This window comes from Brassica napus, chromosome C1, assembly GCF_020379485.1.
Source record: "Brassica napus cultivar Da-Ae chromosome C1, Da-Ae, whole genome shotgun sequence".
In the NCBI taxonomy this organism is placed as follows: Eukaryota; Viridiplantae; Streptophyta; class Magnoliopsida; order Brassicales; family Brassicaceae; genus Brassica; species Brassica napus.
The window spans coordinates 3,478,337-3,499,792 of NC_063444.1; the positions used below are offsets into that span (position 1 = coordinate 3,478,337).

Below are 21,456 nucleotides of genomic sequence, written 5' to 3' on the forward strand. Positions count from 1 at the left end.
CGATAGCCTTATGGTCTCATCTTATTTGTAAATTTATTATTTTTAAAATATTCACTTATGGACATCTCTTATTTGAGTATTTCCACAACGCATGTGTATGTATTTATAAATATGCACGCACTGTGTTGGTCAGGACAATAATTTGTGCAATAAAAGCACCGCTAAGGGAGTCGGTGGCCTTTCTTGCAGTGTTCCATTCGTTCTGACGATGCAGAGACAAAATTCGATTATTCTTAATATATTTTAATATCATATCACTCATTCATATGTTCGCGGATCAGATTTGCTATTGACTACTCAGAGCTAAGGATAAACCATTTTACAAAGAATTATTGCGGATCATATTCTTTTCATAAGTTAAGGTAATAGTTTTTCTCATATTCCTTGTTCAGTAAAACTAGCATTCAAAATTTTCCGTAAGTAGTATAAGCATGTACTCCACGTATCCAACCGGTCGGATCCCACGCTTATATCTAAACTTTATAGTATTACACTATAATGTTAAAGCCGATTTTAGTTTATCTTTTAATCTATCTATTTATTAAGGCTGCTTGCTTGATTATTTTATATTAATATTTTGCAGACAAACCAACATGTTTAGTATTCGAGGTTACTTTGATCATGTTTAGTATTTGAGGTTACTGTGATCATGTTCACCATGAACGGATCATGACATAATTATATATAGTTTATATTTCGGCTTAAGAAATATCGATGATTATTGATCCGACAGAGGTGCAGGCTAAATCTAAGAAAGCACATGTAAAGAAAGTTCAAATAACACTCTACTAACTATCGGCTCGGACAGTTTAAAAAAATATATTTTTATGCAAAAAAGAGCCAGCGTGGTATAGACTTTATACTCGATATTTCTGTCGATTATGTGCTGCTTTAACGGTAGAAACATTGGTTTAATGTTGCACTAACAAAGATTAGTGGATTTTTTTTGTTCAAAAAAGATTATTAGCTGCTATCTATCTTTCTTTTTTTGTCGACGAGCTGCTATCTATCTTCTTAGTCGTAATATTTGACAAGCTATATTATCTGATATATTCGAAGGATTCAAAGAAAACGAAAACAAACTGGCTTATAATATTAATACTTTCCAAACATTTTAACCATTTAGCAAAAAAAAAAAAAACATTTTAACCCCAAAAGAGCATTACGAAGTGGTATATACAACAAATGGCCAATGCCATGTGCTTACATTTTCTTACGTCTCAAGTCCATTCATCTTTTGTGTAATCTTAGTTCTTTTATTTACCCTATATGAACAATGTTTATAAAGCGCACTGCAGTTAATATTAACAAATGTTCTATACATTTTTGTTAGTACTAATAAGTACCGCACCGCATTTATTTCACGGTTGTCCTACATGTTGCCATTCAGATCCTAAGTCAAGTGGACCAACCCGCATGAACAGTCGGGTACTCGGGTTCAGGTTTCGATCTAGACACCTCTCATGTTTAATGAAAAAAAACAATGTTTTTTCATATATATGAGATTTTAACCGATGCAACCAATAACTTTTTATACCTGGTTACACATAGAGAAAAAAAATTGGAGATGTTAAGAAAGAACCTGAACCAGAAAGCCTTGCTTGATTTGGCACACAGATCAAGCATCTAATGCAGTTTATAATATTCGTTGTGGGTGTGTGTGATAGGATAATTCAGAACATACGTAACTTTAACTTGTCGCGATGGGAGAACCAATGTGAGAAATGCATGTGAGAGATGGATCACATTGTCCCACGGCTTTTGTCCCCTTTACCTCTGCATTTATATATTACCGTCACATATTTATTGTTTCTCAAATCGCAAGTTAAATGTATATAGCTCATAGTTTCTTTCTTATTTACTCTTACATATTTAAAGTGTTATTTAGTCAAACCTTCCAAGACAAAATGACCCGTTTCCAAGGAACGATGAATAAATAAAGAGACCAATGCTGTTCCGACACAAGTCTCTACTCTCTAGTGGTAAAGTTGTAGTTTAAGTCAAAGACAAGGGGCTTTTTCTTGTACAACTTTGCATATAAAGAGCCCTCTCGTCTTCGTTCTCCTTCACTCCACTAAACATTCCTTCTCTCGCTCACTATTCTCCATTTTGTATAAGTATATAACATAATAATTGGAGTAGAAAAAGTGAAAAAAAAAAACATGAAAAAGATGGGAGTGATAGTGTTTCTTCTGCTTCATTCGATCTTCTACACAGCCTTTTGCTTCAAAGATGGTACGTCCCTACTCCCTCGAGTTCTTTATTCTATGCTAATCTCTTATTTTCTTATTTAAAATTAACAAAACATAAAAACAGTCGTTAAATGCGACAAAATAATTATACAGTTTTGATCACAGAATCTTCACAACTTGTATGTAAAAGAAAATCATTTGTATTGCATCACAAGGCATGAAATTAACTACTACTTGAGAATTGAGTACTAGTGATATCGTGACATAATTAGCTAGGGCTATCTATCGTTCAAGATGTTAATTTTCTTTCTTTGTATCATCATTATATGGTTAGCCAGTAAACAAAAACAGAATAGCTTTGTGAATTTGAATACCAAAAAGAATCACTTAAAGAGAATAATGGATAGAAGTATATACATGTTACAACGAATCAGATCTGTATATGCACATGGCATTTGTCAATGAATTACAATAAATGCATCACTAAATATTCATACCTTCCCATCTGCAACATTTTATTATTGGTTTAGTACTTTAAATATCTCACGCTTTAACTTTTTCTTCAACTATTATATAATAATCATAGATCTAAAATAGCAAACCATTATTCATTAAACATTCCCATGTTAAATAAAAGTGAAAATGTACCTTACTAGAATCATTGTCACCAACTATATACGTACACTAGTTCCATGTTTGTAGCTATAGAAAATTTGATATTTATTACTTGTTACATTCATAATTATACTACCATTGTAAGAAATCGCATCAAACCTTTATGTTATAAACTATAATCCAAGTTGGTGTATTGATCTATATACAGAACTCTAAAATACATAGACGGAGAAACATAGAATAGATATAATCATATAAATATATCTTCATCATGTCATTAAAACAATATTTACAAGTATGCACATAGACGTCGACATCTTTTTTTTTTTGGTTCATGGTCTCTTACTAAAAATAAAATAAAAACAGGGCTACTACCAAACGGTGACTTCGAACTAGGTCCACACCACACGGACATGAAAGGGACACAAGTGATGAACAAAACAGCAATCCCAAGCTGGGAACTCTCAGGCTTCGTCGAGTACATTCCCTCAGGACACAAACAAGGCGACATGATCCTTGTCGTGCCTAAAGGCGCTTTCGCAGTGCGTCTAGGCAACGAAGCTTCCATCAAACAAAAGATCAGCGTTAAGAAAGGGTCTTACTATTCCATCACGTTCAGTGCGGCTCGAACCTGCGCACAGGACGAGCGGTTAAACGTTTCCGTGGCTCCTCACCACGGAGTAATGCCGATTCAAACAGTTTATAGTAGCTCAGGTTGGGATTTGTATTCGTGGGCGTTCAAGGCGCAGGGCGATTATGCAGAGGTTGTGATACATAATCCAGGCGTTGAGGAAGATCCTGCGTGTGGACCTCTCATTGATGGTGTTGCTATGAGAGCTCTTTTTCCTCCTCGTCCCACCAACAGTGAGTGTTTTTTACTTTTAACTATTTTCATTGATACTCAATACATCATTAAATGGTAATAAAACGTTTTATTTATGAACGATTAACGTTTAAGCAGATGTTTAGTGCTAGACGCCAATATTTAGAAAAAATCATTTTGTTATAACCGATTTTTAGAATATTGATTTTTTACTTGGGGTTTCATTTTCTCAATTGAATTCTTATAGGTCAAAATCTGAAATATCTAAAACTTGTGGGGTTTAATTGCAGAGAACATTCTAAAGAACGGAGGATTCGAAGAAGGCCCATGGGTTTTACCCAACACGTCATCAGGCGTTCTGATCCCACCTAACGCCGTCGACGACCACTCTCCGTTACCAGGATGGATGGTCGAATCTCTCAAAGCCGTTAAATACATCGACTCCGACCACTTCTCCGTCCCTCAAGGCCGCCGCGCCGTCGAACTCATCGCCGGGAAAGAGAGCGCCGTCGCACAGGTCGTCCGCACGACGCCCGGGAAAATTTACGTTCTCTCCTTCGCCGTCGGAGACGCGAGCAACGCCTGCGCGGGGTCTATGATCGTCGAGGCCTTCGCCGGAAAAGACACGCTCAAGGTGCCGTACGAGTCGAAAGGGAAAGGTGGATTCAAGCGAGCGTCGCTGAAGTTCGTCGCCGTCTCGGACAGGACTAGGATCATGTTCTACAGCACGTTCTACGCGATGAGGAACGACGATTTCTCGAGCCTGTGTGGGCCGGTGATCGACGACGTTAAACTTCTCAGTGCTCGGAGGATGTGAGCTGGCGACGGCGAGGTATTCACGCGAGAAATGACGTCACAATGGGCTTTCTCGCGGATCGTGAGAAATTGGGCTTTACCGGCCTTTTACTGTTCTTATTTATTTTAATGTTAAACAGAATATGTCGGAAGTCGGAACCCTCTAGTTGAGAGGAGGTTCGGCGGAGCAGTGGCTTTCGTATGTTGTTGTTTGGTCGGAATATATAATATTTACAGACTGGTTATCTTCTATTTATTAAAAGTATAAACGCTATATAAAATTATTTCTGATTTGCCAACGAAAGTTTATTAAATACAAGAAAATCATATTTATATCTAACGAATTAAATCATCCTCCCTCCGTTCTCCAAAATGATTTTTTAGATTTTTTTTCTTATTCCACAAATATAGATTTTCTGTATTGTTAACGTATTTTATTATATTATAGTTTTGAAAAACATTAATTGAGAATATTTGAATTGATTAAATTTTATTGGTGAAAAATTATTAGAAATGGTATAATAAAGTAAAAAATAAATTAAATTATAAACATTTATTAAATTTTTAATAAGCGTGCACACTCTAGAAAATCTTACTTTCGGAAACGGAAGGAATACTATTTTTAATATCTTATTATTTTAAAAATATTTTTTATTATAATAAAATCATGTTCCAATGCATAATGGTAAATCTATTATTTTAAATTAGGATATTTTAAAATAAAACTTAATATTATATAAGTAAATGTCTAATGTTTTGCCACTCTCTAAACCAAGTCAAAAGCAAAACGCTAATTTTGATCACCAATAGTCTCTGCAAGAGCAAACACCATCTTCCATATGGTGATACCTCTTGACATCCCGCGAGATCAACCGTCTCCCAACTATCTTCGACATCAGTTTCAATGCGTTGTGGCAATCAATGCAAACACGTAGATTCTTCCTCACTAGTACTTCAGAACGCGCAGGAGTGTTGAGAAACGACGAGACGAAAGCGAACCTCTCGTTGTGGTTAAAAAGGTTCTCGTCTCTGCTCTCTTGGTCCACGTCGTGCAATGCAAGCCTGGACTCGGGCACGTAACCAAGCTCCACCATATGCTCCTTCAAACTCTTCAACGCCATGTAGTATTCTCTGTTTTCCGGAAGAGATATATCTCCAGCCCTGAAGTTATCCCTTGTCGCCATCCTCTGTAGCTTCTCTTTCGCTGTGTCTGATGATTCGACAGGGACAAAACCCGCCTTTGATTCTTTGCTCAGTCTACTCGCATCAAGCTTCTCAACCATGTCTTGACATTTGTCGCCGAGGTCTAAATCCCCGTGAACGCGTGCAAGATTCATCAACGTCTCCCACAAATCAACAGCATCTGGTTCCACCAACTCAACAAACCTCAACGCGTCATCTAAGTAACCAGGCTCGGCCAACATCTTAACAACGCTCACGTAATGTTCCATATCAGGAACGATCTCGTAGTCTCTCCTCATAGACTCAAAGTGAAGCAGCCCTTCGTTAACGTCACCAAGCACACCGCACGCAAAGAAGACCTCTTTGAATATCTCCCCATCGGGTCTGTTCCCTTCTTCTTTAAAACGAGAGAACATATCAACGGCGTCCTCTTCGTGTCCATTCTTGGCCAAACACCTTATGATAATACACCAAGTCTGCGAGTTCTTCTCAGGCATACTCTCGAAAACGGATAACGCATCTTCCACGGACTCACAACAAGAGTACATTTCTATTACAGAGTTGTAAGCGCTGGTGTCCGCAGGAGAAACCGAAGAAGTAATAAACTCATGAACGACTTTTGCTTCTTGTAAAGCTTGTGCATCTCCACATAGCTTAGCTATCCACAAAAGCCTGGGTAAATCCACAATATAACCCTGATTTCTCCATGATTTGATGATATCAACTGCTTCTTTCACATTACCTTCTCTGCAAAGCGCATCCAATGAGTCATAACCACTATTATCTTGATGAGACTGGACTTGCGGATCACTCTGGTTAGGAGGACTAGTCCAACTCTGGCTCGGCGAGTGAACAAAACCTGCATTCTCCTGATTGTAATTACCATACGAGGAACAATCATCACTACCACTTAGCCAATTTCGATGTCTCTGGTCAAAAAGATCACTGCTTTGATAAAACCCATTCGGATTCTGACTAGAAACAGGGGGATAATCTGGGTTTAAGCTCTGCCCATATGAATTCTGCTGAAACCCACCAACGTACTGATCTCTATTCACGAAGTCAACTTGATTTGAAGAAGTACCAGTTGGATTAGGGTTTAGGGAACCCAATCTCTCCGCAGCTGTGCTTAGATTTCTCAACAGAGGACCGAGAGGTTTCAGTGAATCACATGAAAAGGGATGGCGTAGCTTACTGGTGGAGCTGAAAAGCGAACCTCTACCCGTGTATATCATTGTCGGGACAAAACCCATTTACCGGAAATGGAATCCGACAAGGGTTGAGCAGACAAAAAGACCGCCTTTAATTTAATCTGTGAAAGAAACGGAAAGAGGTGAAACTCGGGGACGACTTGATGAAATGAAATTACAGTGAAGGAAAAAGTAAATTACGACGTAAAAGATGATGATTTAGTACCAATCATTCGCATACCATCCATATTGTGGTCGGAAGAGAGATTTAGAAGTGATGATGAAGGGTTTTTCTAGCAGCTACACTTTATGATGGGTAGAAAAAGGATTAAATCTTCTAATTATTAACAAATTTACTATTTAAGTAAATATTGAATCTTTTAGCTTGTACATCCCAAGATAATAAAATAATATTAATCAACTTCATTACAAACATAACACAAATCTTTCATCCAGTGAGGGAGGACATTGTGTTTAATATAAAAAATGAACTTGCAAGTACATGACTTGATTGCTTTTACTTTCTCATGTTGTTGATGCAAACATGTCCTCTTGGAAGCAAGTAACCCATACAAAAAAAGAACACACGGCATAACAGTAACATCATCACATGTAAGGAAACAACTAGAGTTGAGACTAACATTGCAAACAACTAGCTTTGCTTGAGAGATCTGAACAACTAGCTTTGCTTGAGAGATCTGAAGAGTGAGTTTGGAGAATTTTCACAACGGATAGGCGACTAACTAAGCAAAAATGTGAGAACAAATCAGAATAAGGAATCAACACGTTGTCTAGATGAGCATTAACCCTATTCAAAGCCCTTTCACTCTTACCTCTCACCAAGCCACAACGCTTATTTCCAAAAAGAATGGACTATGCGCCTAATCATAGTTAGACATGGTAGCATCTACATCATGCAGTTCAAATAAGCAATCAGAAGAGAAACAATACCCAAAAAATGAAGGCACCGCAAGATATAACTAGTGAACTAGAAAGGGCTAAGGAGAAATTACTCGATCTTGACATGTTATCAGTAAATTTAATCCAACCAGACTGTAAATATATAAGGAAACCTGCTCAAAGCACCACAGCTTTCTAGCCCTGTGGACAAAGCCAAACTCCAGGACACCTGCAATAAGTCGCCATATCAAGATAGCGACAAAATGAAAATAGCATAAAAGCCAGTTACGTTTTTGAAGAACGGGAATGGTATTGCACCATTCATATGGCCAAAAGGGAGAAGCCGTAAACCCCAGCATCAGAGTTAGACCTCTAAAAGCAAAAGGTCTTGCATGCCTCGGACAAGGCGACAATGTTCCTGAAAAACGCAGGGGAAAATCAATAATGTCCAGAGGATGACTAGGAAAAATACGACTGACCCATCTTGCCACAAGTAACAGGATAGAGTCAAGTATATCAACACAGAGTGCCACATAACATAAAATCATACTGTACAAAATTGAAAGAAAGCACCATATTAACAGCCCTTCAAAATATGATATCTCAGAGTATTGTATACATTGAATTTTGCTTTAACTTCCTTCAGGAATTACAATAAATGAACTAACAAAATAGTAGAAAAGAACACCATAATGAACCTCGGAAATTTTCATTCTAATCAGAGTTTCAGTACATACTTATATTCTGCTGTGACTATACACTCAATATCAAATCCACTGGGAAAGAAACGATATATGACAGTTGAATGATTCCACGTTGCAGGGAAATATGGCCAGGACAAAAAGAAAAAAGAATTAATTTCTGATTGATACTAGCAAAATTGACTGCGGGTACCAGCAGATATCAAATTTTTTACCTCCATCAAATGTTCATCATCTGATATATTTAGAGAAAGACGGAGATCAGTTAACGATGTTTCTTGTTCCCAACTCAAGGGACCAGAAGCGAATAAGTCCCCCAATGTACTGCGGTAAGTATATAGTTCTGACCTACACGACCTTCTTACTCCATCACCACCTGCTAATGAATGCTTCCGCCTTGCTTCTTCCCTAAGTCCACAAAAAGATTCAGCCTCGCTGCTACATGAGTCTGCCTGTGGTCCAGAGCCATCTAGCATACAAGGTGGCATGTTACTCTCATCATCATCACTAGCAGCGCTACAACTACCAACTGAAGTTGCATCGCTATCAAAACAATCGTCAGCGACTAAGCTTCCTGCACGAACACCCTCACTAGAACCTTTTGATCTTACCCTGACCATTTGACAGCAACCAGTTTCGCCATTCTTAGAGGAAGGCGCTTCCAGTGATCGTATCTTCTTAGTGTTTCCAGTGCATGATTCAGCACACTCAGGCCAGTTGTGAGGTGACGGCCTCTTCAACATTCTAGCAGAGACGACACTAGGCTCCTGTAGACGTTTGCTGTTCACTTGGGGCTTCAGCTTCCGTTGTACGTCTGATCCAGTCAGTAAGGATGACTTCACAGAACCTGATATCTGAAAAAAAAAGTTTACAACACAGTTAGTTAACGTTAATGCTCATTACCAAATTAGTGAAAGATTATTTCAAAACGATCAATATAATTCAGTGACTATGCAAATCGCCACTAATGCAAATCGGCACCTCCAACAAGGGTCGGTTATTGGCCAAGCCTGTTGAAACATTCGTCTTAGGCCCACAAAAATTCGCAGAAAAATATATATAGACAAAAAAATATTTTTTTAGGCCCCTAAATTTGTAAAAAAAAATTTAGTTGAAATTTTTAAAAATAGCCAATGGCCCCCTTAAGTCTCAGGGCAGGCCCTGCCTCCAAGGCTCCAACCACCTATGCTTAGAGTCAGAGGATCAATCAGGAGATCTTAATGAGACAAGACAAAAAAAGAAGACATTGACAAGTGTTAGTTTTGAAAAATCAGAACAGAACATAAGATAAAAGCAATTACCTTTCCAATCGCAACCCATCTCTCATCTTGCCAAGACTGTCGAACCCTGACGTTAGCCTTGTGAAACGTAAACTCCGCAGGAGTCCCAAGCAACCGAACCACATAGTAGTTCCCACACAGCTCCTGTCGAACCGTGGCGGCTTTCCATGAGAAGCTATCAAGAACCTCCACCAACTCACCAGCCTCCCATCGCCCAACATCAACTTGCGGAGGACACGGCCTGATCACCTTCCTTGGAACTCTCTCCATGACAGCCTCCTCGTGGAAAGAGAAGAACCTAACGTTGTAGGTGTGTCCATTCCCCGAGATGATCTCAGCGCATCGCCACGCACCGTAAGGTGCCTCCTTGTTGCTAAACACCTCAACTCTACTTCCTTTTTTGAATCTCATTATAAAACTGCGAAAAAAAAAAAAAAGATACAATCGCAACAGTTATGATCGAAGCTCTTTGAACAAAAAAAAAAAAAGATCGAAGCTCAGTAACATAGATTTCAAGAAAAGACTCTAAATAAAATCAAAATTAAAAATGTATTTATGTAATAATCCAATATCAAATTAAAATCGAATCATTCAACAGGAAATAACAAAATCAAAGCAACGAGATCAATCCAAAACAGATTCATAACAACTTTGAAGCCGTGAAATCAATTAAACTAAGCAAGGAATCTCGATCCAATTTTGGAGATCAAACACTAGGAATGAAACAAAATCGAAGAAGAGATCATCATCATCGTCACCTTGTGGAATGTATGAAGGAGAGAGACTTTGATCGCCGGAAACTTTCGAATTTAATCTGTTTCGATTTTTTTTTTCTCAGATATTTTGTGATTGGAAGAGAAATTTGGGGATTAGGGTTTCGGGTAATGGAGAATATGGAAAGAGCTAATTGGGCGTTACGTAATTTATATTTTTATTTTTAATTTCGTGACGTGGGATTTAAGTTAAAAATCTTTTAACCAGAAATAGGAGAAACAACCCATTTACATTAATGACGGTTTTGATTAGTAAAAAATTAAATACGTTTTTCACTCGCCGTGCACACGCGCGTTTAATTGACAGATCATGAACTTATTTTCATACACGTCCATGCTTTTTAACAGGGTCTACAATATTTGATTTACTAAAATTAACTATACAGCTTGTAAATTGATATGTATCGTACACTCAAGACTTATCTCGTTTTGCTTACGCAATATATATTCGTTTCACCTTTTAATTATACTTTTGATATATACTTGAACAAGTAACCACTATCATAAAACTAATTTTCTCGTGAACAAATTTCTTGATCATATATATAGAGAAATAACAAATCATCACATGAAATACACAGTTGGCAAAAGCAAAATTACTTGCATGGCAAAACGTATATGCTGAGATTAGTAAAGCATAAAGCATTTCTATTCTATTTAAAAATTATGTAATTACTTTCATATGATTTTTACATTGTAAAGATAAGACCAAATCCTAAAATTGTTACAACGATTTATTCGCGAGAAGTCAGAGGCAGATCTTTCCACAAAAAGAAAGATTACAATAATCCCTGATATGTGTTACACATTTGACTATTGACTATGTTATAGGGGACATGTATTCACAGGCCGTCGAACTTGCCTAGAAGAGTCTGTTACAATCACTAACGTCCGCAAATCTACCTGCTACATGTCTACTTTATAAGAAGTCACCAACTATGTGCTGCACAGTTAGAGATCCAATCAACATTATGTACAGCAAAATGAATCTGATACACTTGCTTGTCTAGTTACTTTACTCAATACACTTGAATCTTTACTTCAAAGTCGAAAAGATTATCGTATCTTTCGTTTTTCACTTCTTCTCAGCATTGAATCACCCTAAAGATCACACAGCTACATAAACATGTCAACAACTTGTTTTCCTGAATAGTAACTTGGAGATGAGTTTTGGAGTTAATAATAGTACTATAATTGAACGTTAAGTTGAATGTGCTTTAGTTTGAAGTTTCAACCACCATTCGAGTCCTGCTACAGAAAATACGATTTAGTATCAAACACTGGTGGAAAGTTATTTGGTATGTAGCAAATAAATAATAAAACAAAAGTCTTATATTATAACTGACCACAAAAGCATAATGTAATGATTAATGAATAAGAATTTTCTACATTTTAAATTCTTTAATAGGTGATCATAAATATCAAGTAATAAGTCATATTTGAGTTATGAATAAAAAAACATCCATGAGAAAAAGCTTTGATAGAGTCAAAGTCGTTATCAATGAAAAATAGAAGTAGTATTACTAGAAGGGAAAGTGCAAAGAGGGTTCTCAAGTGGGGGTAAGGTTAACGTGTTTAGGAATATCCGAAGAATGAGGTTATCGACGACGTAAACATTCTCCCCTTCCACCCTCTTTTTAAGTTGCTTAAGAATAATTTCAAAGCTACTTAAGAAAAATATTATCTTTATTCACAGATGAACTAAACAGTGATAAATGTAAATGAGACGTGAACAAGAGTCCAAACACACACCAAACTCATACCTTAACGCCATCATATTCTGTTATGGCTTCGTTAGCTTAACAAACAATCGTACCGGTAAATGAGTTCAAAATCTGAAGATCATGTTAAACCGGTTTAGCATGGACCATGGTCCTTACTCCTTACTAAACCCAAACCGGAACAGAACCAAACCGAAACAGAACCAAAACCTTCAAATACCAAATGGTTTTTATACTTATTTTCGAAATAACCAAACCGAACCAAAACAAAAAATGAGTAGGTACAAGATTATATAAAACATTCCCTATATATTATTTGAGAAGCATTACAACTTCTTTTTGTAGCCACATGTCATCACTAGAATGATTCTTAGAATCATTAGAGAAATATGTTGGTCCATCTAATTATATAATAAGTTTTTTATCAAACTAACAATAAATTCATCATTAATGTACTTTATTATTTCCTTAAATAAAATTTACGGAATTACCTAATGTGGCTAAAGTATATATGGAAATTAATGATTTTGAATAATAAAGATTTGATAAAAAATAGTGTATCTTCTATCATATTTGTTTTATTTTAAACTATTAAATAAATTAAACAACCACAATAATCATATAATAAAAATTAGATTTTTATGTATATGTTATATTTTGAATTTTTACAAATGGCTATAAATTACTTAAACTGTTAAAGTCTCACATTCAAATTTTATGATCCATGATTTAAAATTTTTGTTATGACAATATACAAATGATTACAAAAATTATATAATTAAAAAGTCTAATTTAATTAATTATTAAGATTAATATATATATCATTTTAAATTAAACTATAAACCATATAAAATACAATATTTTATTTTCAAAATTTGCTTTGAACAATTTTTTTGATAAAATTTTTGAGCGATCATTGACAACTTATTTTTTTTTTAAATTATAAATTAATAAAACTATTAATCCCACAATGAAAATTTTGTTATCACTAATTTAAATTTTTTTCTATAAAAGATACAAATGATCAAAAAACTATATGAGTAGAAATCATCATTTAATAGACATTAATATTAAAAATATACTAAAATATATTATCTATGGTAGTATCATTTAAATTTAATTACATATCCTATCAAATATAAAAAAAATATTTTTTGATTAATAAAATTGATTTATATGTTCGCACCAATTTACTTATATATTTATTAGTTATTGACTTTTAATTATTTAATATATATTTATTATTTCATAATATGTAAAAATATTTAATACATAAAATAATTTTTATGTATAATGCTGATTCCGCGCAAGGCGCAGATCTTAACATAGTTAATGATATATAACATAACCAAATATATACATTTATAATTTAAAAATCTTAAAAATATCCAAAAATATTTGAAAATTTAAATTATCAAAAACCGACCGAACCTGACCCATACCGATCCAAACCCGAAACTACCCGAACCAAATATTTGCATGTTGCAATATGGATCCTCTAAGGCTCTAAACCCCACCCGAACTACCCGGTACCGGAATTGATACCAAAAATTTGCATTTTGCAATATGGATCCTCTAATGCTCAGGCCTAGTCCTTACAAAACAGATACAGGTAGATGAAAGAAAAAAAAAAAACAAATATAATCAATCATGTATACTCACACTCAGTGTGTTCCAACAACTAACGTTTCTAGATTTTGATTTCAACTTCAACGTTCTTTAAACAACTCTGAATAAAAGCCCTGAACGTGCAACCTCCTCCTCCAAATCCATCTCCAAACCAAGAGTTTCCACCATTCTATAAATCTCATCAGATTTCGAATGAGACTTATCACCTGAAGAGAAACCTATCGTCGTCAAAGAACCATCACTGCCAATAAAATCAACCCAGCTGGTTCCTATTTCTTTCTTCACCTCTCTCTTCCTCATCTTCCTCCTAATCTCCGCAGCTTTTTCCCACTGTCCCATCTCTGCATGGATGTTATACATCTGAACATAAGAACCAGACAACTTCGGTTCCATCTCCATAACAAGCTCAGCCACTTTCTCTCCCATTTTCGAGTCCCCGTGCAGCCTACAAGACCCCAGCATGCTCTGCAGCATCGACACTCCCGGTCCTCCAGGAACCTCACTCATATGCTCCTCCGCTTCTTTCAATCTCCCAGCTCGGCCAAGCATGTCGACCATACACGAGTAATGCTCATGTGACGGCTCAAGGCTGTAGTCTTTAGTCATCGAGATGAAAATCTCATACCCTTTGTCCACCATACCTTTTCTATTACAAGCTGTCAACACAGAGAGAAACGTGATCAGGTCTGGTGCTATGTTCTCGCTAACCATCTCTTGGAACGAGTTCATCACTGATTCAAAATCCCCGTGGCTTGAGTAAGCTGATATTATCGATGTCCAAACAAACTGGTTCTTTTCAGACATCTCGTCAAAGACTTTCTCTGACTCATCGATGCTCCCACGCTTGGCGTACATATCAAGAAGCGCGCTCGAAACAACGGGACAGCTGTTTAAACCCAACTTTAGTATATGAGCATGGCAACGCTGACCATGCCTCAGAGATATATTCTCCGCGGAAGCTATCGCGTTTAACACACTTCCGAAAGTGTATTCATTCGGAGTTGCTTCCGCTGCTGCTGATAAGAACATCCTGAGTGCTTCTAGTGAGAATCCGTTTTGAGCAAATCCGGAGATCATAGCGTTCCAGGAGATAATCTCCTTGACATTTATCTCATCGAACGCCTTCTTGGCATCTTCCAACGCCTCGAACTTGGCGTACATTGTGATGAAACTGTTGCCAATAGACGGTTTCGAAGCAAAGCCAGTCTTGATGCATATACCGTGAATCTTGACCCCTTCTTTGATTTGCTCATTGCACTTAACAGCGTTGATTAAACCAATAAAGGTGATCTCGTTAGGGAACACTCCATCTAACCTCATCTTATGAAAGATAGACACAGCGTCGTCTTTATTCGCGGAGATCATCGTTGTCCACGAGATAACATTCCTCTCGCTCATCTCGTCAAACACTGATCTCGCAGCTTCTACAACACCACACTTCCAGTAACTCGTCATCAGCATATTACCAACGGAAACAAGTGTCGCATAGCCTCTTTTTAAGCACAAACCATGGATTTGCCTAGCTATCTTCAGATCATTTTCGTGGCAACAAGTCGTGATCACGCTAGTAAAAGACACGTGGTCAAGCTCCACACCTTCTCTCATCATCTCCCTGAACACAAGCACCGCCTCAAACCCGAGATTACCTCCTTGAGAAAGTCCCGACAATAGAGAGTTCCATGTAATCATATCCTTAACCACCTTCTCATCAAAGACTCTCCTAGCATCTCTGAAACTCCCACCACGCGAGTACATTGTTATAAACGAGTTCCCAACCACAACATCACTCTCCAGACCTGTTTTCACCACAATAGAATGCAACTGCAATCCTAAACCAAACCCTTCAGAGCCCACACAGAAGGAAAGAGCCGTGGAGTAAGTAAACGCGTCGAAAACCACTCCAGCAGATCTCATCCTAACAACAAAACTCATAGCAACTTGATCTTCATCGAACCCAGAGAGTATAGTGTTCCAAGAAACAACATCACGATCAACCAGACTCTCAAATATGCACAAAGCATTGTCAAACCGACCAGCTTTACGGTACATTCCCATCACAGCGTTTGAAACGCAGACGAAGGAAGTGAAACCAGAGGTTATCGAAAACCCGTGGACTTGGCAACCAAGTTTCGTGTCTCCACGACATGCTTTGAGAGCTAAGCAAAGAGTGACCTCGTTTATAATATTACGACCAGATAACCCCAGCTGGAGATTCTTACTGAAGATCGCAAGTGCTTGCGAAGGAGAGCCTCTACGTAAGGATTCGCTGATTGAATGGTTAATGTAGGTTGTCGCGTTTCTTTGGGAACTTCCATCGAACAGCTTGTGTGCACTAATCAAATGATAGCGAAAAATTCGAAAAGGAAAAGACTTTGAGGGAGTACAGTGTAAATAACTCAGAAGGGTCATGAGAAGAAGGAAGCTTGCCGGATTCTAATTAGCGAACAACCGGAGAAAGAAGCGAGGTGTTAGCTGCTGTTGGGAACGGTGTACGACGGACGGAGCAAAAAAAAAATAGAGTTTTGAGGGTAAAGTTGTAAATTACGATCGAGATTGAGGGCAATTCGGACAAGCTGGTGTTTGTTCTTTTTAAAGTGTCCGCTAGGTTTTTTTTCCTCCAGCTCTCAGTCATTCTATACTTGTGGCTCGGCGGTTTTCTCAGGTAAAACCCTAGCGATTCTTTTGTCCTCTGCTCGCCGATTTGCAGTGGAATTTTGATGTTTGAAAAACTTGATTCTCTGATATTTTTTTTTTTTCATGATTTTCACAATTTTCTCCACTGATACGATCAGTTTAGTTTATTTGTTGGCATAAACTCTTGTGGGAATCTTTTTGTCCGTGTTAGTTTTGAGTAGTTGTGAGCATGATTTTGTGTAGAAATGACATTGTTAATTGATGTGTCTAGAAGTTTTCTAAATTTTTGGTCATTTGTCACTGACTGTAGTGGGTTTATTTCAGGACGATTTGATATTCAAGTCTCTTTTGTGTTCTATGTGTGTTTACAGGTCTGACCTCTGGATCGCTTGAGCTATATACTAAAAGGGCATGGCGAAAAAGAAGAATCCGCAGGTTTATATGGATGTATGCATTGATGGAGATCCAGCTGAGACTATGGTTTTTGAGGTGCCATGCTGTTTTGGTTCTCTTGCTTGTATTTTTTTTCTTGACAAAGCTAAAGTGTTGAACATTTGAACTTTGTTTCTTTAGCTTTTCCCTGATGTTGCTCCCAAGACGTCAGAGAATTTCCGTGCGCTATGTACAGGTTTGTTTCCTGTCTTGCTAAGCCTGTTACTTCGTTGCTGTATATAAATTTAATTGTTTGACATTTATCTTTCCTTGTAAAATCTATTATACAGGGGAGAAAGGAATCGGACCCAGAAGTGGAAAACCTTTACATTACAAAGGATCCTTTTTCCACAGGATTCTGAAAGGCTCCTCAGCACAGGTTACTTTCTGCATCTTTCAACTATAAATTTATCGATATGATGTTGTTGCAGTCTTGTACTCTGGTTTCTTTTTGAACATTGTTTGGATATTTGCTTTTTTAGTTCGTTCTTGTTCTTTATGTTGTAGGACTACAGGTCTGATAGTCACACCTGCTTTTCATGTCATATAGTTTTAAGGTTGCACTGCTAGTTGTTCCTGCTCAAACTTAGGTCTTCTCATGCAAAGAATACACTTTATGTACGAACAAATTCACGGTTTATGCTGGTCTAACAACCTTTGTTGGCTATTTTTTCAGGCTGGCGACTTTGTGAACCGAGATGGTATGTACATTTTCACTAAGTTTGGCTTTTGACCTGCATTTTTCAAGTAGAGATATCAGTTATTTATTAATACCTGTCGTTTCTGATCTTATATCAGTGGCACACAGTTTTTTCGGATTATTATTTAGTGTGATTAAGAAAGTAAATCTCATTTGTGTAATCAACATTTTTCTGATAATAACTTTAAAAGTGTGATAGCCTACTGGGTGGAACTGCATTCATTAGATTCCTGTGGAGGTTTAAGAAAGCATACAGTTGGTTTATGCAGTCAACATTAGAAAATTCTTATATCCTCTGAACAACTTTGTATATTCATCCACTTTCCAGGTACTGGTGGGGAAAGCATATATGCTGGAAAATTTCCAGGTCGGTTTACCATTGCGTTTTTTCTATCAGCTATCTCTTTTCGTTTACCCCAGCAACATATGAGAAGTCAATTGTGTGTGTGATACTGATATCTCTTTTCTTTTTCGTTCATTGCTTAAACTTGTATCAACAAATAGACGTTCATTTTGAAGGAATTGCTTTACTAAATATTTGGTGCTTGTCGTCATATTGCTAGATGATATGTTAATATTATTCATCTGAAATATGTTGTTGAATTGTAATACCAATTTCTGATGTTATCAGATGAGTCACCAAAACTAAGGCATGACGAGCGTGGTCTTTTATCCATGGATGTTGCCGAACGTGACAAGTTGGGATCACACTTTCATATTACCTTCAGGCCAAATCACCAACTTGATAGGTCTCCTTAACGTCACCTTCCTTTCTTTCTTTTTTTTAGATATCTAATCTATCATTTCAGTAATTGTGGATTTTCGTTTGGCATTGCGTCATTTCTTACTGTTTTATATCTCATCAGGAAAAATGTTGTTTTTGGAAAGCTTATTCAAGGGAAAGAGGTACTAAAGAAAATTGAACGTGTGGGAGACGAGGAAGGCAAACCTACCGTCACGGTGAAAATAATCAGTTGTGGAGAATATTCTGGAGGTACAAATATTCTACTTTTGGTTACTGCTACGTACGTAGTGAGTTTGCAGTCATAACCAATCCTCATCATCGCATGATTTGTCAATGCAGACAAGAAGAAGAATGTTATTGATGATCGAAAAAGGAGCAAGCACAAGAAATCTTCAAGAGAGAGAAGAAAGAAGAGGCGGAGACACTCATCATCTGAGTCTGAAAGCTCCTCAGACTCTGAGACGGATTCCTCAGAATCTGATAGTGAGTCAGATTCGGATTCGTCTTCTGACCTTAGCTCCTCGAGCCATGAAAGGGGGAAGAAGAGAAAGAGAAGTTCGAAGAAAGATAAGCACAGGCGGTCCAAGCGAAGAGATAAGCGCCATGAGAAGAAGCGGAGGATACGTGATAAGAGATCGAAACGCAAATCAAGAAGGTTTGCACGTCTTGTACACTTATTAGGAGAATTAAATCACTAAAATTCTATTTGCCGTACTTATTACTTATTAGGAGAATATTAGTGATTTAATTGGTCTTCACAGTTAACCGGTTTTAACCGCTCGTACGTAATAATGTGTAGCCAACAGTCATTTGCTTGAGGGGGTCTTATCTGTTTTGAGGAGCAACTAGTCTTAAGTATTAACTGGTTGAGTATCATAGTTATTCACTTTGTTCTGCAACCTTTCAGGTCCCCAGACAATCTTATAGGGGAAGAAGGCAACAGCGAAAGTGATGCTAATGCTGATATTGAGGGAAAAACGAGGAAACCCAGAGTCTCGAATAGAACAGGTAATCTCTCTAAAGCTCAGAGTTGAGTTTATGCTTCTATTCACGGCTTACTGCAAACATCAAATTTTCTGATTTTTTGTTCTTTTTGTATGCTTTGTATGTCATTTGATCATAATATTTTCAGTATCGATATGCCTTTAAGCATCGTGTTGATCGTTTTCTTTCCAACTTATATACAGTCAGTTTAATAATTTTTCCTTATAATACTGTTGTTGACTGCAATATTCAAACAGGCAATTCTCCACTAGAGTTTCAAAAAGAAGCTGAATCACTTCACCAGGACAAAAAGGAAGGGCCGGATTTGCTTGACAAGGATGATGATGCATCTGATAGGCAACATGATATTGTTGATGATCATTCTGGCAAATCTAGGTCCAGTTTCTAATCTCTTATAAAACCTCAGTTAAAGTGCTATCTTTCTCTTCTCCCATACGGAATCTTATTTTAAAAAAAAAAAATGATGTGCAGGAGCTGGAGTTTGAGTCCTAAGAGGAAAACAAGTAAGAGTACAAGTATAAGTCCTAGGAGGAGTCCGAGTAAGAGTCCTAGACGGAAAGTGAAGAACTTGACAAACAGAAGAAGCAAGAGCCCAGAAAGTAGCAGGCTTATGAGGAGAAGCCTTAGCAAAAGTGTTAGTAGAAGTCCAGTGCTGATGAAAAGGGGAAAAGATATTAGTAGAAGTCCTTCCAGGAGCATAAGCAGAAGTCCATTGATGAGCCCCAAAAGGGATATTAGCAGAAGTCTTTCGAGGAGTATAAGCAGAAGTCCATTGAGGAGCCCTGTAAGGGATATTGGCAGAAGTCCAGTGAGGGGTAGGAAGGCCAGAAGCCCAAGCAGGAGCCCTGTAAGATCAGCAAGCCTTGGAAGAGGCCCACTTAGAAGAGCAAGATCACCTAGCAGAAGTCCAGATCGGTCTTCTAGAAGAAGCCTGAGCAGGAGTCCCTCTATATCACCTAGGAGATCAGTGAGCAGGAGTCCAGTCCGATCATCTAGGAAGAGTGTGAGCAGGAGTCCGATTCGATCATCCAGGAGAAGTATCAGCAGGAGTCCTGTTAGAGGAGAAAGAAGAAGAAGAATCAGTAGAAGTCCAATTCAGGCGAGGAGAAGAAGTCCTTTTGGCCGTAGAAGAAGTTTGTCAAGAAGCGCTTCTCCTGATGGACGCATCAGGAGAGGAAGAGGATTTAGCCAGAGATACTCTTACGCTCGTAGATTCAGAGCCTCTCCAACTCCTGATCGTTCTCCTTATCGCCTAAGTGATAGGAGTGACCGTGACAGGTGAATATCTCGAACTCTCTTTTCTGTTACATTCACCCACTCACTCTCATGATGGACCATTTTTTTGATAACGTATTCATCTGTAGGTTTCGAAGTCACAGAAGGTACTCTCCGAGACGGTTCAGAAGTCCATTAAGAGCAAGAACACCTCCAAGGTACTTGCATTTATTCTCTTTAAGTCCATTTCACATCTAAAAGCCTCTTTAATAGATAAGTGAGTTTGGTTTTCCAAATAAAATTGGCTGTTGTGATTTAACAACTTGAAACTAATCTCAGGTTAAGAAGAAGAAGAAGCCGCTCTGTATCTTCTGGTCCACGTCATCACCGGCGTTACAGCCGCAGCCCTATTCGTAGCCGTTCACCGTATAGGAAGAGAAGGTCACCGTTTGCTGCAAGCCGCAGCCGTTCACCATATAGCAAGAGAAGATCACCATCTCCTGCTAGCCGCAGTCCAAGTCCGTCAGGATCAAGATCAAGATCAAGATCATACTCAAAATCTCCCATTGGGACAGGGAAAGCAAGATCAGTGTCGAGATCACCATCTAAATCGAGCTCGTCATCCTCTGGTAATAGCTCAGCCGGGAAAGCAAGATTAGTTGCCTATGATTAAACAACCACATATCCTTTTGTTCTGTTGCTCGAGACTAAGAAGCAGTTACTACTGCATTGTCTTGTAAGCGTGTCGTTTGGGATATGTTCTGACTCTCCACCAGCCTTTTTTATAAACTTAAATGTTTGCCGACATTTTTATTTTGTTGGTTTTTCGACCGTAACTTTTAAATTTAACAATTTGAACCTTAATTAATCACAATAGTATTTTCGTCCACCGACGGATGATGGCGAATAAGAGGAAACAGGCTG

The 21,456-nt window shown here is 37.7% G+C and overlaps 5 protein-coding genes across 21 annotated transcripts; 2 read left to right on the forward strand and 3 right to left on the reverse strand.

Annotated features, from left to right (window-relative positions):
- Positions 1-1,974: 1,974 nt before the first annotated feature.
- On the forward strand, positions 1,975-4,677 carry LOC106375359. The gene is made up of 3 exons (XM_013815242.3): positions 1,975-2,235; positions 3,174-3,671; positions 3,921-4,677. Exons 1-3 carry the CDS (start codon positions 2,163-2,165, stop codon positions 4,445-4,447), a joined length of 1,098 nt encoding a protein of 365 aa, XP_013670696.2. The 5' UTR covers positions 1,975-2,162; the 3' UTR covers positions 4,448-4,677.
- Positions 4,678-5,129: 452 nt separating this feature from the next.
- On the reverse strand, positions 5,130-7,162 carry LOC106375360 (pentatricopeptide repeat-containing protein At4g32450, mitochondrial-like). 2 transcript variants are annotated; one of them, XM_013815244.3, is made up of 2 exons: positions 7,024-7,162; positions 5,130-6,919 (listed from the first exon to the last, which is right to left on the reverse strand). In XM_013815244.3, the coding sequence occupies exon 2, from the start codon at positions 6,858-6,860 to the stop codon at positions 5,226-5,228; it is 1,635 nt and encodes a 544-aa protein (XP_013670698.2). In that variant the 5' UTR covers positions 6,861-6,919; positions 7,024-7,162; the 3' UTR covers positions 5,130-5,225. The 2 variants fall into 2 exon arrangements, with proteins under 2 accessions (XP_013670698.2, XP_013692986.2); XM_013837532.3 differs by having other exon boundaries at positions 6,999-7,094.
- LOC106375362 lies at positions 7,139-10,611 on the reverse strand. Of its 13 annotated transcripts, none has more exons than XR_007318309.1 (7): positions 10,437-10,611; positions 9,700-10,096; positions 8,614-9,252; positions 8,016-8,115; positions 7,871-7,926; positions 7,631-7,704; positions 7,139-7,536 (listed from the first exon to the last, which is right to left on the reverse strand). XR_007318309.1 is itself a non-coding variant. In XM_022694519.2 (5 exons), the coding sequence occupies exons 2-4, from the start codon at positions 10,087-10,089 to the stop codon at positions 8,062-8,064; spliced, it is 1,083 nt and encodes a 360-aa protein (XP_022550240.2). In that variant the 5' UTR covers positions 10,090-10,096; positions 10,437-10,611; the 3' UTR covers positions 7,139-7,926; positions 8,016-8,061. The 13 variants fall into 13 exon arrangements, 3 of the variants coding, with proteins under 3 accessions (XP_022550240.2, XP_013670701.2, XP_013670700.2); XR_007318308.1 differs by having other exon boundaries at positions 7,139-7,540; XR_007318310.1 differs by having other exon boundaries at positions 7,139-7,540; positions 7,987-8,115.
- A 3,099-nt stretch (positions 10,612-13,710) lies between these two features.
- LOC106402017 (pentatricopeptide repeat-containing protein At4g32430, mitochondrial-like) lies at positions 13,711-16,210 on the reverse strand. 2 transcript variants are annotated; one of them, XM_048745222.1, is made up of 2 exons: positions 15,844-15,947; positions 13,711-15,716 (listed from the first exon to the last, which is right to left on the reverse strand). In XM_048745222.1, exons 1-2 carry the CDS (start codon positions 15,945-15,947, stop codon positions 13,892-13,894), a joined length of 1,929 nt encoding a protein of 642 aa, XP_048601179.1. In that variant the 3' UTR covers positions 13,711-13,891. The 2 variants fall into 2 exon arrangements, with proteins under 2 accessions (XP_048601179.1, XP_013698102.2); XM_013842648.3 differs by having other exon boundaries at positions 13,711-16,210.
- On the forward strand, positions 16,105-21,339 carry LOC106398330 (peptidyl-prolyl cis-trans isomerase CYP95-like). Of its 3 annotated transcripts, none has more exons than XM_048745223.1 (14): positions 16,105-16,463; positions 16,807-16,924; positions 17,009-17,063; positions 17,158-17,246; positions 17,544-17,568; positions 17,896-17,934; positions 18,199-18,316; positions 18,434-18,561; positions 18,652-18,967; positions 19,220-19,320; positions 19,554-19,692; positions 19,789-20,595; positions 20,682-20,750; positions 20,872-21,339. In XM_048745223.1, exons 2-14 carry the CDS (start codon positions 16,847-16,849, stop codon positions 21,203-21,205), a joined length of 2,298 nt encoding a protein of 765 aa, XP_048601180.1. In that variant the 5' UTR covers positions 16,105-16,463; positions 16,807-16,846; the 3' UTR covers positions 21,206-21,339. The 3 variants fall into 3 exon arrangements, with proteins under 3 accessions (XP_048601180.1, XP_048601181.1, XP_048601182.1); XM_048745224.1 differs by having other exon boundaries at positions 16,241-16,463; positions 17,009-17,058; positions 17,153-17,246; XM_048745225.1 differs by lacking the exons at positions 16,105-16,463; positions 16,807-16,924; positions 17,009-17,063; positions 17,158-17,246 and adding an exon at positions 17,439-17,457.
- Positions 21,340-21,456: the final 117 nt, after the last annotated feature.